The sequence below is a fragment of the Scyliorhinus torazame genome, chromosome 6 (genome assembly GCF_047496885.1).
Source record: "Scyliorhinus torazame isolate Kashiwa2021f chromosome 6, sScyTor2.1, whole genome shotgun sequence".
In the NCBI taxonomy this organism is placed as follows: domain Eukaryota; kingdom Metazoa; phylum Chordata; class Chondrichthyes; order Carcharhiniformes; family Scyliorhinidae; genus Scyliorhinus; species Scyliorhinus torazame.
The window spans coordinates 150,196,749-150,210,768 of NC_092712.1; the positions used below are offsets into that span (position 1 = coordinate 150,196,749).

General features: G+C 46.8%; 1 protein-coding gene across 2 annotated transcripts in view; it reads left to right on the forward strand.

Annotated features, from left to right (window-relative positions):
• LOC140425065 (band 4.1-like protein 4B) overlaps nt 1-13,575 on the forward strand; it is a 574,236-nt gene extending 560,661 nt beyond the window's left edge. For both annotated transcript variants that reach the window (XM_072508898.1, XM_072508899.1), the window contains exon 25: nt 13,144-13,575. In XM_072508898.1, coding sequence (XP_072364999.1) covers nt 13,144-13,213 — 70 coding nt within the window. In that variant the 3' untranslated portion in view covers nt 13,214-13,575. The remainder of the gene's footprint in view (nt 1-13,143) is intronic.
• The last annotated feature ends 445 nt before the right edge of the window (nt 13,576-14,020 follow it).

The following is a 14,020-nucleotide window of genomic DNA, read 5'->3' on the forward strand; positions in this document are numbered from 1 at the left end:
AGGTTACAAAACTGTATATTTGGTATTCTCTGGTTCGCTTGGTCTAGAACATTCTGTTTCTGATAATCCCTCTGGATTCAGTAATTCCCTTTGTTCTCCTTTAAAAGTGAACATTACGTTGTCACCAGGCTGTTGACCTTTCAACACAGTCCTTGAACTACCCTGCTTTGGTTTTAATCCCTGATCCCCATTCTCTTTCATGGTTGCAGGGTTTCTAATGTCCAAGTTGGTAAAGAAAGTCTCAGCCAACCATACAGCTGACTTTTCTTCCTTGTGTTTAAATAAAGGATTACTGTTCTCATTAAATTCATTCCCATGATTTAAACTTTGTGTTTTTCTCCAGAAGAAGCACTGCCTCCTCACTAAGGTCACGTCAATGATCAGTCAAAAACCCCGAGATTCTTTTTTTAAAATCATTCACAAATTCTTTAAAAATCTTTTTCTTTTTCTGATTCCCCTCTCAACACAAACTCTTCCCAATTTATCTGTCGCAAAAAACATTGCTCATAATTTTGAGCTTTTAATTTCCATTCATTAATACAAATCCTTCCTCTTTGCTCCATGATATTGGTATTAGTTTCATCAGAGTCATTTGATTTTGAAGCAGTGCCTTCCTTTGTTCCAACATTAGCTTTAAGTGCTGCTGTTACCTGATTTAATACCTGTTGCTTAGGTTCTGCCAGCAGGTTTAATTAAGACATTCTATTCATCTCCAGCTGACATTAACTCTTTGTTGCAAGTCTGATGTTGCATTATTCCTTTACCATCAGTTGTCTGAACATTTAAAACCAGAAGACGTAGGTGCAGAATTAGGCCATTCAGCCCATCAAGTCTGCTCTGCCATTCATGTTTCTCATCCCCATTCTCCTGCCTTCTCCCCATAACCCCTGATCCCCTTATTAATCAAGAACCTATCTATCTCTGTCTTAAAGACACTCAGTGATTTGGCCTCCACAGCCTTCAGCGGCAAAGAGTCCCACAGATTCACCACCCTCTGGCTGAAGAGATTCCTCCTCATAATGTTTTAAAGGATCGTCCCTTAAGTCTGAAGCTGTTCCCTCAGGTTCTAGTCTCTCCTACTAGTGGAAACATCCTCTCAACGTCCACTCTATCTAGGCCTCTCAGTATTCTGTAAATTTCAATGAGATCCGCCTCATCCGTCTGCCTCTTTGGACACAATTTTAACTGAAACGGTAATTTCCACAGCAGGATTACAGGTGGTGCAGTATTTCTATATCTCAGTTAATTTTTTTTGTACATTTTCGATTTCATACAAACATACAAAATGGGAGCAGATGTAGACCATTCGGTCCTTCGAACCTACTCTGTCATTCAATAAGATCTTGACTTATCTGTTTGTGTTTCAAGTTCGACATTTCCATCTACCCCTGATAACCTTTGATTCCCTTGCCTCAAACTAATCTATCTACCTCTGCCTTAAATATATTTAATGACCCTGCCTCCACTGCCCTCTGGGGCAGAGAGTTCCAAAGTCACACAACCCTCTGAGAGAAAAAGATTATCCTCATTTCTGACCGAAAAGGGTGACCCCTAATTTTAAAACCATGCCCCCTAGTCCTGGACTCACCCACAAGAGGAAACATCCTTTCCAGGTTCACCTTGTCAAGACTGTTCAGGATCTTACACACTTCAATTAAGTTACTCCTCACGCTTCTAAACTCCAGTGAAAACAAATCCAGTTTGTCTAACCTTTCCTTATAAGTTAACCCGCTCATTTTAGGTATCAAAACCTCCTCTGAATTCCCTCCAAGACAGTTACATGTTTCCGGAGAAGAATCATAGAATTCCTACAGATGAAGTAGACCATTTGCCCCATTGAGTCGACACCAACCCTCTGAAAGAGCACCCTACCTCGTCCCACTCCCCCGTTTTATCCCGTACACTAAGGAGCAATTTATGGCCAATCCACCTAACCTGCACATCTTTGGACTGTGGGAGGGAACCGGAACACCTGGAGGAAACCCACACAAGCACAGGGAGAAAGTGCAAACTCCACAGTCACCCAAAGCCAGAATTGAACCCGGGTCCTTAGCGCCGTGAGGCAGCAGTGTTAACCACTGTGCCACCATGCCACCCATGCAGCATGGTAGCATAGTGGTTAGCACTATGGCTTCACAGCGCCAGGGTCCCATGTTCGCTCCCGGCTTGGGTCACTGTCTGCACGTTCTCCCCGTGTCTGCGTGGGTTTCCTCCGGGTGCTCCGGTTTCCTCCCACAGTCCAAAGATGGGCAGGTTTGGTGGATTGGCCATGCTAAATTGCCCTTAGAGTCCAAAAAGGTTAGGTGGGATTACTAGATTACGGGGAAAGGTTGGAAGTGTGGGTTTAAAGGGGGTGCTCTTTCAAAGGGCCGGTGCAGACCCGATGGGCCGAATGGCCTCCTTCCGCACTGTAAATTCTATGATTCTATGAATTCTATTCTATGTGTAATGGGCGAGGTGTTTTCAGAACCCCAAAATGTACCATGGAGTTCACCCAACCTCTCCCTTTAATGGATTTGTTGCTTTTCCGAGCACATGGCTTTTTCCCGAGGTGTGGAATTACAATTATGGACACGTGGGTTTTTAAACACAAAACACTGTTTGTTCCATGAACTCAACTTAACATCTTAAATAAAGACTTCCGGTTGCGGCTATGCGGAGCTAAGCCACACGAGTCGGCAGCTCCCGCGAAGACGGACTTTCGGGCTCGATAGAAGAGCCCCAACGGGACTTTTCACACAGCCAACCCGTGGGGAAGAGAGGAGAGAGGTCCCCCACTAACCTGTATGGACCGGACCCGCAGCGAAACGGCCAAAAAAACAGCACTGGAGCAGCGGGAGAAGAAGGGTAAAAAAAACAAGATGGCGGCGGCCGAGGACAAAGAAGAGATGCAAGAATTCATCAAGCGCTGCTTCGAGGAGCTGCGCAAGGAGATGGTGCCGCCGATGCTGGCAATAATTGAAGGACTTGGGGCAACCCAGAAAGCCCACGAGGTGAAGATCCAGGAGATCCAGGACAAAGTGAGTGAGAATGAGGACGAGCTCTTGGGCCTGGCAGTGAAAGTGGAGCGGCACGAGGCACTACACAAAACGTGGGCGGGAAGACTCGAAGACCTGGAGAACAGGTCGAGGAGAAATAATTTGAGGATCCTGGGTCTCCCAGAAGGAGTGGAGGGGGCCGACGCCGCGGCATATGCGGGCACAATGATCAGGGCGCTGATGGGCGCGGAGGCCCCCCCGGGTTGCTGGAGCTGGAAGGGGCGCACCGGGTGCTGGCGAGGAAGCCCAAAGCAAACGAGCCGCCAAGGGCGATGGTGGTGAGATTTCACCGGTTCACAGATAGAGAGAGGGTCCTGAAATGGGACAAGAAGGAGCGGAGCAGCAAGTGGGACAATGCTGAGATTAGAATATACCCGGACTGGAGCACGGAGGTCGCTAAGCGGAGAGCGGGTTTCAACCAGGGGTCTAGCGGGAGGCGGGGGGGGGGGGGGGGTGCGGGGGGGGGAAACAGGGTTGCAGCTGCATGGCCGAAAGGGAATGGGACACAGATGAGGTGGCCGGGACGGAGGCGAGGGAGATGCGGACACGGGACTGGCCCAGAAAAGGAGATGAGTGCCCCTCCAATTCGGCTGATAACGTGGAACGTGAGGGGCCTGAACGGACCGGTGAAGAGGGCTCGAGTGTTCGCGCACTTGAAGGGACTGAAGGTAGACGTGGCTATGCTCCAAGAGACACACCTGAAGGTGGCGGACCAGGTTAGGTTGAGAAGGGGATGGGTAGGACAGGTATTTCACTCAGGACTGGACGCGATAAACAGAGGGGTGGCAATTCTGGTGGGAAAACATGTGTCATTTGAGGCCAAGACTATCGTAGCGGACAATGGAGGGAGATACGTGATGGTGAGCGGTAGGTTGCAAGGGACGTGGGTGGTGTTGGTAAATGTATACGCCCCGAACTGGGATGATGCTGGATTTATGAAGCGCATGTTGGGGCGCATCCTGGACCTGGAGGTAGGAGGACTGATAATGGGAGGGGACTTTAACACAGTGCTGGACCCAGTACTAGACCGCTCCAGATCAAGGACGGAAAAGATGGCCGGTGGCGGCTAGGGTTATCAGTGGGTTTATGGACCAGATGGGGGGAGTGGACCCATGGAGGTTTGCAAGACCGCAGGCCAGGGAATTTTCTTTCTTCTCCCACATGCACAAGGCATACTCCCGGATAGACTTCTTTGTTCTGGGCAGGACGCTCATCCTGAGGGTGGAGGGGACGCAGTATTCGGCCATAGCCGTTTCAGACCATGCCCCGCACTGGGTGGAAGTGGGGCTGGGAGAGGAGAGGGACCAACGCCCGCTGTGGCGGTTGGATGTGGGACTGTTGGCAGATGAGGTGGTGTGTGGTAAGGTAAGGGGGTGTATTGAAAGGTACTTGGAGGCCAACGACAACGGGGAGGTTTGAGTGGGGGTGGTATGGGAGGCGTTGAAGGCGGTGATCGGGGAGAGCTAATCTCCATCAGGGCTCATAGGGAGAAGACAGAGGGCATGGAAAGGGAGAGGTTAGTGGGGGAGATTTTGCGAGTGGACAGGAGATACGCAGAGGCCCCGGAGGAAAGATTACTTGGGGAAAGGCGACGGCTCCAGACGGAGTTTGACCTGTTGACCACGGGGAAGGCGGAGGCACAGTGGAGGAAGGCGCAGGGGGCGACCTACGAGTACGGGGAAAAGGCCAGTCGGATGCTGGCACACCAGCTCCATAAGAGGGCGGCAGCGAGGGAAATAGGGGGAGTCAAAGATGGTGGGGGAGCCATGGCGCAGAGTGCAACGGAAATAAATAAGGTATTCAAGGCCTTCGATGAAGAGCTGTACAGATCCCAGCCCCAAGGGGGAGAAGAGGGGGTGGGAAGATTCCTGGACCAATTGCGGTTCCCGAGGGTGGAGGAGCAAGAGGTGGCTGGTTTGGGGGCACCAATCGGGTTGGAGGAGCTGAGTAAGGGTTTGGGGAGCATGCAGGCGGGGAAGGCCCCGGGGCTGGACGGGTTCCCGGTGGAGTTCTATAGAAAGTATGTGGACCTGTTGGCCCCGCTACTAGTGAGGACCTTTGACGAGGCAAGAGAGGAGTGGTCCCTGCCCCCGACAATGTCAGAGGCGACAATTTGCTTGATTCTGAAGCGAGCCAAGGACCCACTGCAATGTGGATCGTACAGGCCGATTTCGCTCCTTAATGTGGACGCTAAGCTATTGGCAAAAGTGCTGGCCACGAGGATTGAGGACTGTGTCCCGGGGGTGATACATGAGGACCAGACGGGATTTGTAAAGGGCCGGCAATTAAATACGAATGTGCGGCGGCTCTTAAACGTGATAATGATGCCATCGGAGGAGGGAGAGGCGGAGATAGTGGCAGCCATGGATGCGGAAAAGGACTTTGACCGAGTTTTTACATAGATTACATAGAACATACAGTGCAGAAGGAGGCCATTCGGCCCATCGAGTCTGCACCGACCCACATTAATCCCTCACTTCCACCTTATCCCCGCAACCCAATAACCCCTCCCAACCCTTATGGACACTACGGGTAATTTAGCATGGCCAATCCACCTAACCTGCACGTCTTTGGACTGTGGGAGGAAACCGGAGCACCCGGAGGAAACCCACGCGGACACGGGGAGAACGTGCAAACTCCGCACAGACAGTGACCCAGCGGGGAATCGAACCTGGGACCCTGGCGCTGTGAAGCCACAGTGCTAATCACTTGTGCTACCGTGCTGCCCGTTGAGTGGGAGTACCTCTGGGAGGTGTTGCGTAGGTTTGGGTTCGGGGGAGGGTTTATTAGCTGGGTTAAGCTCCTCCACAGCGCCCCGGTGGCAAGTGTGGTGACGAACCGGCGGAGGTCGGAGTACTTTCGGCTGTACCAAGGAACGAGGCAGGGGTGCCCTCTGTCCCCACTGTTGTTTGCTTTGGCGATCGAACCCGTGGCCATATCACTGAGGGAGTCTAATAAATGGAGGGGGGAAGAGCATCGGGTGTCGCTCTACGCGGACGACCTGCTGCTGTACGTGGCGGACCCAATGGAGGGGTTGGTGGAGGTTATGCAGACTTTGAGGGAGTTTGGGGAGTTCTTGGGCTATAAGCTCAATATAGGGAAGAGCAAGCTTTTTGTACGACAGGCAGGGGACCAAGAAAGAGGGATAGGGGACCTACCGCTGAGGAGGGCGGAGGGGAGTTTTCGGTATCTAGGGATCCAGATAGCCAGGAGCTGGGGGGCCCTACACAAACTGAATCTGACGAGGTTGGTGGACCACATGGAGGTGGACTTCAAAAGATGGGACATGTTGCCGCTCTCGTTGGCGGGTAGAGTGCAGTCGGTAAAAATGGTGGTCCTTCCGAGGTTTTTGTTTGTGTTCCAGTGCCTCCCCATCGTGATCACCAAAGGCTTTTTCAAGAGAGTAGGTAGGAGTATTATGGGGTTTGTGTGGGCGAACAAAACCCCGAGGGTAAGGAGAGGGTTCCTGGAGCGCAGTAGGGACCGAGGAGGGCTGGCGCTGCCAAACCTAGGGAGCTACTACTGGGCAGCAAACGTGGCGATGATCCGTAAGTGGGTTATGGAGGGAGAGTGGGCGGCATGGAAGAGGATGGAGATGGCGTCCTGCAAAGGAATGAGCTTGGGGGCGCTGGTGACGGCACCGTTGCCGCTCTCGCCATCAAAGTACACCACGAGCCCGGTGGTGGCGGCAACGTTAAGGATCTGGGGCCAGTGGAGATGGCACAGGGGTGCAGTGGGAGCCTCGGTGTGGTCCCCGATCAGGGGTAACCACCGGTTTGTCCCGGGGAAGATGGACGGAGGGTTCCAGGGCTGGCACCGGGCGGGGATTAGAAGAATGAGGGACCTGTTCATCGACGGGACATTTGCGAGCCTAGGGGCACTGGAGGAGAAGTTTGAGCTACCCCTGGGAAATACATTCAGATATATGCAGGTGAGGGCTTTTGTGAGGCGACAGGTCAGGGAATTCCCGCTACTCCCGACACAGGAAATTCAAGAAAGGGTGATCTCAGAGGTATGAGTCGGGGAAGGCAAGGTTTCGGCAATACACCAAGAGATGAAAGAAGAGGGGAAAGCGCTTGCAGAAGAGTTGAAGGGTAAATGGGAGGAGGAGCTGGGGGAGGAGATCGAGGAAGGTTTGTGGGCTGATGCCCTGGGTAGAGTCAATTCCCCCTGCTCATATGCCAGGCTCAGCCTGATACAATTTAAGGTGGTTCACAGAGCGCACTTGACGGGGGTGAGGTTGAGTAGGTTCTTTGGGGTAGAGGACAGATGTGGAAGGTGTTCAGGGAGTCCGGCGAACCATGTCCATATGTTTTGGTCATGCCCGGCACTGGAGGGGTTCTGGAGAGGAGTGGCGGGAGCAATATATCAGGTGGTGAAAGTCCGGGTCAAGCCAAGCTGGGGGCTAGCAATATTTGGAGTAGTGGACGAGCCGGGAATGCAGGAGGCGAAAGAGGCCGACATTCTGGCCTTTGCGTCCCTGGTAGCCCGGCGAAGGATCTTGCTAATGTGGAAGGAGGTGAAGCCCCCTAGCGTGGAGGCCTGGACAAACAACATGGCTGGGTTCATAAAGTTGGAAAGGATTAAGTTTGCCTGAAGGGGGTCTGCGCAGGGGTTCTACAGGCTGTGGCAACCGTTCCTAGACTACCTCGCGGAGCATTAGAGGAAGGTCGGTCAGCAGCCGCAGCAACCCTGGGGGGGGCGGGGGGGGGGGAACGAGAGATTGCTTGAGGGGACGGACGAGCGGGGGATAACATGGAGGGTGGGGGAAACTGACACGAACGGGCGAGAGCCAGTATATAAAGCTCTGTAAATATATCATCTTACCATGTATATATCTTGCTTCGGGCGATTTTGTGTTATTTTGTTACGGGAGGGGGTGGTTTATTGTTTGTAAGGGGAAAAAATTGTTTTGTTTTGTTAAAAAACTTTAATAAATATATTTTTTTAAAAACATCTTAAATAAACATTGGATCTCTTAACATCCCTTACTTCAAAGATAACTCAGAAAATATTGCATCAGTAAATACTTCCTTAAAATGTTCCTTCAAACTTCCAAGAGACTTAACACCTTTAAACAGTATCACATCAGGTTAAAGGATATATATATTTTCTGTAGAATGGCAGCGATATATTAGCTTGGGTGACTTCAGCTCCAGCACCTTGCCTTCTTCATGCAGCTCTCTGGACACACACACACACACACACAAGCTGCTGTCTCAAACTGGCTTTCTCCTTTTAATCAGATCACAGCAAACCAGAACTTCTCAAGCTGCTGCCTCAAACTGGCTTTCTCCTTTTAATCAGCTCACAGCAAAACAGCCAGACACTTTTAAACTGCTCTCAGCAAAACCAGCCAGGCACTTTTCAAAACTGCAAAATCAACTGCAAAATGGCTGAACTGAGCTGCGCTCCACCCACCCTCTGACATCACTGTTTTCTTAAAGGTACATTGCTTACACATCCATTTCTTAAAGGCACTCTTGCATGACATATGATATATTCCTTAAATTAGGAGACCAAAACTGCACACGATGTTTGAGATGTGGGGTCAATTTTCGGGTCTTGCCCTTTGACGGAATCGTCGCGGGTGGGACAAAACATTTGTCAGACCATTTAAAGGTCCATTGACCTCAGGCGGGAATTTCCAGTCTTGGTGTGGGCATGACTGGAAAATCCCGTCTGGTCTCACCAATGCCCAATATAACTGAAGCATAACATGCTTACTTTTGTGTCCAATACCTCTCATCATACAGGCTGGCATTCCATTAGCCTTCTTATTAACTTGCTGTACCTGCCCTCTAACATTTTGTGACTCATGCACTAGAACACCTAGATCCCTCTGCACCTCAGAATTCTGCAGCACTCCCCCATTTAAATAATCCTTTGTTTTTTTATTATTTCTTGCAAAGTGAACAATTTCACATTTTCACACACAATGGGCGGGATTCTCCAGCAACTGGCCGGATGGCCCGACGCCGGCGCCAAGAGCGGTGCGAACCACTCCGGCGTCGGGCCGATCCTCCGGCTAGGCCGAAGGGCTGCCATGGGCTGGCGCGAGTTGATGCATGTGCAGAACCGCCAGCGTGTTTCCTGCGCATGCGCAGGGCTTTTTTTCTCCTCGCCAGCCATGGCGGAGCCCTACAGAGACCGGCACGGAGGGAAAGAGTGCCCCCACGGCACAGGCCCGCCCTCAGATTGGTGGGCCCGATTGTGGGCCAGGCCACCATGGGGGCCCCCCCGTGCCGGATCCCCCCGCGCCCCTTAAGGACTCCGGTAGACGGCCGACAAGCAAGGTCCCGCCGTGATGAACCATGCCTATTTCACGCCGGCGGGACTGGCTGAAAACGGTGGCCGCTCGGCCCATCGGGGCCCGGAGAATTGCCGGGGGGGGCCTGCTGCCAACGGCCCCCGACCGGCGCGGCGTGATCCCCGCCCGTAAACCTGCGTCGGAAACTTCAGCAGCCAGTGGCGGGGCGGGATTCATGCCGCCCCCTGGCGATTCTCCGACCCGGCGGGGGGTTGGAGAATCCTGCCCAATATGCTATCGGCCAGATTTTTGCCCACTAACTCTATATCTGCCTGCAACCTCCTTATGTCTTCTTCACAAACATACTTTCCTACCTATGTTTGTGTCATCTGCAAACTTAGCTATCATGCCTTCATTCCCCTCACCTAAGTCATTGCTCTATTCTATTTTGCAAACAAAGGTTTAGTGCTACTCATATTTTTTTGAGACAATTCATAGTCATCAGCCATAATTGCAGTGGCCCTTAGACATTTAACAGTCTTCTTATTTCTGAGAGTCACTATTTGTAAAATAACATTAACATTACTTCTCTGAGGTCCTCAAAATCTGAATCAATTTTCATACTCCTATACCATCTATCAAATATAATTGTTTTTTTTAGCAAATTCCACTAAAGTCTGATTATGTTTCTGCCTTAAGTTTTTAAACTTTGACTGGCAACATCCAGAACTAACTCGTGCACTAAGAACAGCATTCTTCACAATATTCACGATAGCATAATTGCTGGATTGTTTATCTGACAGAGATGAGTACACTTCTAACACTTACCCATGGATACGCCAAATAAAGTCATCCAGCTTTCCTTTGGCCATTGTAATTTTGTAGCAATTTTCTCAAACAACGTGAGATAGACTTCAACTGATTCCACACTGAACTTTGGCACAATCTCAACATTCCTTGTCAAATCAAAGCAGGAGTTACATCTGAGTCATTGACCAAGTTTCTCTGCTACTCCCTTTTCACATAAAGTAAGCCTTTTCACATTTCAGGTTTTCACATTTCCCTTTCTTTCTCTCTTTGGAATTCTTATTCTAACTCAAGTTTTTGCATTTCTTTTTTCCCTCTTTTTCTCATTCAAATTTTTCCTTTTTTTTCTCATTGCATTTGTTTCATTTGCAACTTAAACCTAGCTAACTCAATCCAGAATCTCAACAATTTCTGACTTTTTAGTCCCTACTTTAAGTTTATTTCCAATTTCCCCATCACCTCATCAAATAGACCATTATTAGCTGTTGCAGAGTTTTCACAAATAGGTCTTCTCTTTCAAGAAATACTTCAGCAATTTTCATAACGTTTAGATTTAACTTTTAAATGAATACAGCAAAAGCAAATGTGAAATCCTCTTTGTTTAAACTCTGGCAAATTAAAGTGTACACGTTCCGAGTGTCGGGTTTCACATGCCCCAAAAGCCCTCAAATATATTACGATCCCTATAGAGACCAACAATTTTTTAAAAAGATATTTGAACTTCCAGTGACCAACTTTAAGGAATCGCACAATAAGATTTCATATTTTAAGACTTTTACTGTAACAAACAAATTAAAAGCAACCGCAACTAAACATTAATTGGTAGGCAACTAATACTCTAAACTACAGAAAAGATAAACCTTATTTGTCCTTTAATGGGACTGATAACCCCACGTTACACAAATGTATGTTACAACATGCTCGCCACAGGATTGTAGGAAACAGTCCAGAGCGATCCCAGCTTCCAGTAGGTTCATATCTCCCTGTTTTGCCAAGTCATAAAATGAAGTGACTGTTGAAAGATGCTTACCTCAGTTTTCACAGAACTTCCAAACAGACAACCAGCAGTAAGGCCCACTCCCAACAATTTATCCACCCAGTTTCACTCGGACAAATCTTCCACAGTCTTTAGATTGCCATGGGATGTGCCTCTTTGTCGAGAGATCTCCCACATCCTGTCTGGTAGTTCACTGAGGACCCGCAGCCTTCTTCATTGTGCTGACCACACCACTGCAGGCTTTACTCTCTGTGAGACCTCTCTCTGTCAAAAAAACTCAACCAAAATCTGAGCTCAGTTAGCCCAGCCACAGTTACAGTAAAAGCCTTTGTTTTCATATGTGAACATATGCACCTTGCTCCCAGCAAGTCTCAACCTGGACCCTAAGTTGCACAGGCTTATTGTTGGGCATATATTGTAGCAGATCTCATGATCCTCTTCATTTTAGTTTAAATTAAAGCGACAGTCCAAAACATAATATTCTTATTTGCATTCGTACAATTTGGGGGGGAAATCCAAAACTGGGGGATTTTTAGATAAGATAATCACTCATAAATCGAACAAGTAATTCAGGAAAAACGTATTTGAGTAGAGTTATGAGAATGTGGAACTCACTGACACATGGAGTGGTTGAGGCGATTAGCACAGATGAATGTAAGAGGAAGCTGGATAAGTATGTGAGAGTTAAGAAATAGAAAGCTATTTTGATAGGGAAAAATTAAATAAGGTGGGAGAAGGCTCATGGGGATTGTAAACACAAGCATAGACTTGTTGGGCTGAATGACCTGTTCCTGTATTGTAAAATTCTATGTATTGCATACCCGACAGGTTCTCGAATTTACTTAATTAAAAAGCCTGTGGGGTTCTATACATTGAAAACAAACTTGATACCTTGGGATTTGTAGTGCTGAGTTTGAGAATAAATGTATATGACTCTTGCAGAAAAACAATCTGGTTCTTTTTACTGGTTAAAGTGCAACCTCTTACAATAATGGAACAAAGTTCAGTATCACCACATTCAGTAATGGTAAATTACATCAGATTCAGCCCAATTATTTGTGAATCCAATCTATGGGTATCTGCAAACTCTAAAACAGCCTCATTTAACTGTGAGGTGATGATAAAAAGAATTGGAAATACTAAAAATTTGAAATGAAAGCAGCAAATATTAAAAGTATCAAACAGATACATCTGCATTTTAAAACTATAGATTAATAGTGTAATGAATAGCATGTACGCAAAATCAGATGTTGCCAGTGCCATTTTGTATTTCCAGTATTTTCTAACTGTATTTTAGTCTATAGATGGTGTTTAGAATTGGCAGACAGGAAAAATCTTAGCTTTTTTTTCAGTTTGCAGTAGATTTATTCGGCCAATAGACAAGGACCGTTTGGTCCTTTAATTAAGAAACATTTACAATTTTCAAATCTCTTCAACACAATATACTTTCACAGGCAGAATGAATAATAAAAATAATCTTTATTATTGTCACATGTAGGCTTACGTTAACACTGCAAGAAGTTACTGTGAAAAAAATGAGGGAATTACCTTTTTTAAACAACAAATAGTCTGAACTAAACACAACACATTTGCATTGAAAAACTAGTTTAAAATATGATATGTGCACTATGTTTGCTTGGGCACATGCTGGCTGTTAAATGCCATACTGGTGTACTGGAGATTGTTTAATCAAAGTTACAGCTCAGGCACATTATTGAGTAAAGAAAGCTATGCTAGATATTGGAATTAAGTTTGCAAATGTGAAAGATTTAGCTTTCTAATTAAAGTCCCTCGCCTTGATGAACCCAAAATTTATGAAAGGTATTTTCTTAAATTAAAATTTAGTGTTGAAAAGTACACAATTTTCTTCAATTGGTCATGTGTCAGCACCAAAGTAGCAGAGGGGTTACCATATGTGGATTAACAAGATACGAACTAACAAAGCACTAACTATTAGTGGTTTACATAAAAAGCTGTAAATACTATTGTACAACATTTTAATAATGTTGGAGGAAATTGTTGTAAAGCAAGTTGATTTCCATTGTTTTCAGTGGTGATAATTTGAGGCGTGAACTGGATCGAGAGAAGATAATGAAACGTCTTTTGATGACAGAACTGTGAAAGTGCAGCTTGGATCAGCTGGCGAGAACTGGACCAGGGCCTCTGTGTGCCTTTTGTCTGTTTACATTCCTTTCCTTGATTTTCGGACAAAGCAGCATCGCTGTGTGCAGTCTGTTACACTTCATTGTGATTCATAAAAATGTGTTTATTTTTTATCGTACAGAATTGGATGTTTACATTACTTTCCTGCTTTAATCAGGAAGGAGATGCTTTACAAGGGTCAACATTAGTCTCCGATACTGCCTCTGTAACATGTGTCACCAATGCAAAAATGTGAAGGTTTGCTTTATTGAAAAGGCCATTCACAACAAGTGCTGTACACAGCTTACTTTAATTGTAAGAATAAAATGTCTGAGTATGTATATATTTGCACTATGCTTTGGAGAATATTTTGATAGGACTATGGAAAACAGTCATTTTGTATAACCAGAGCTATTTCTGAGCCATTACATTTGCTGGTCTAATTGTATTTGAAAGAGAGTAAACTTACAGTAGATCTATTAGTATTAAAGAAAAGGTTCTGTAGCCAATACAACTGGATGTGGGATTGCTGTGCTCAAAATTTAAATTTGTATTGAACAAAGTTGTTATGTCCATACATTATGCTCCTAAAACCAGATATATTTTAAATTGAGACAGGATCTTGACAAAATGCTTGTGCATAAGACACAATTCATAGAATCGTAATGATACAGCAAGGAATGAGACTTTTGGCCCATCCTGCAGATGAAAAAACAAAATAAATTATTGGAGAAATTGCTTGTAATGGAATTTGTTTTTAAAGAAACTTGACAGAAGGCCTTGTAT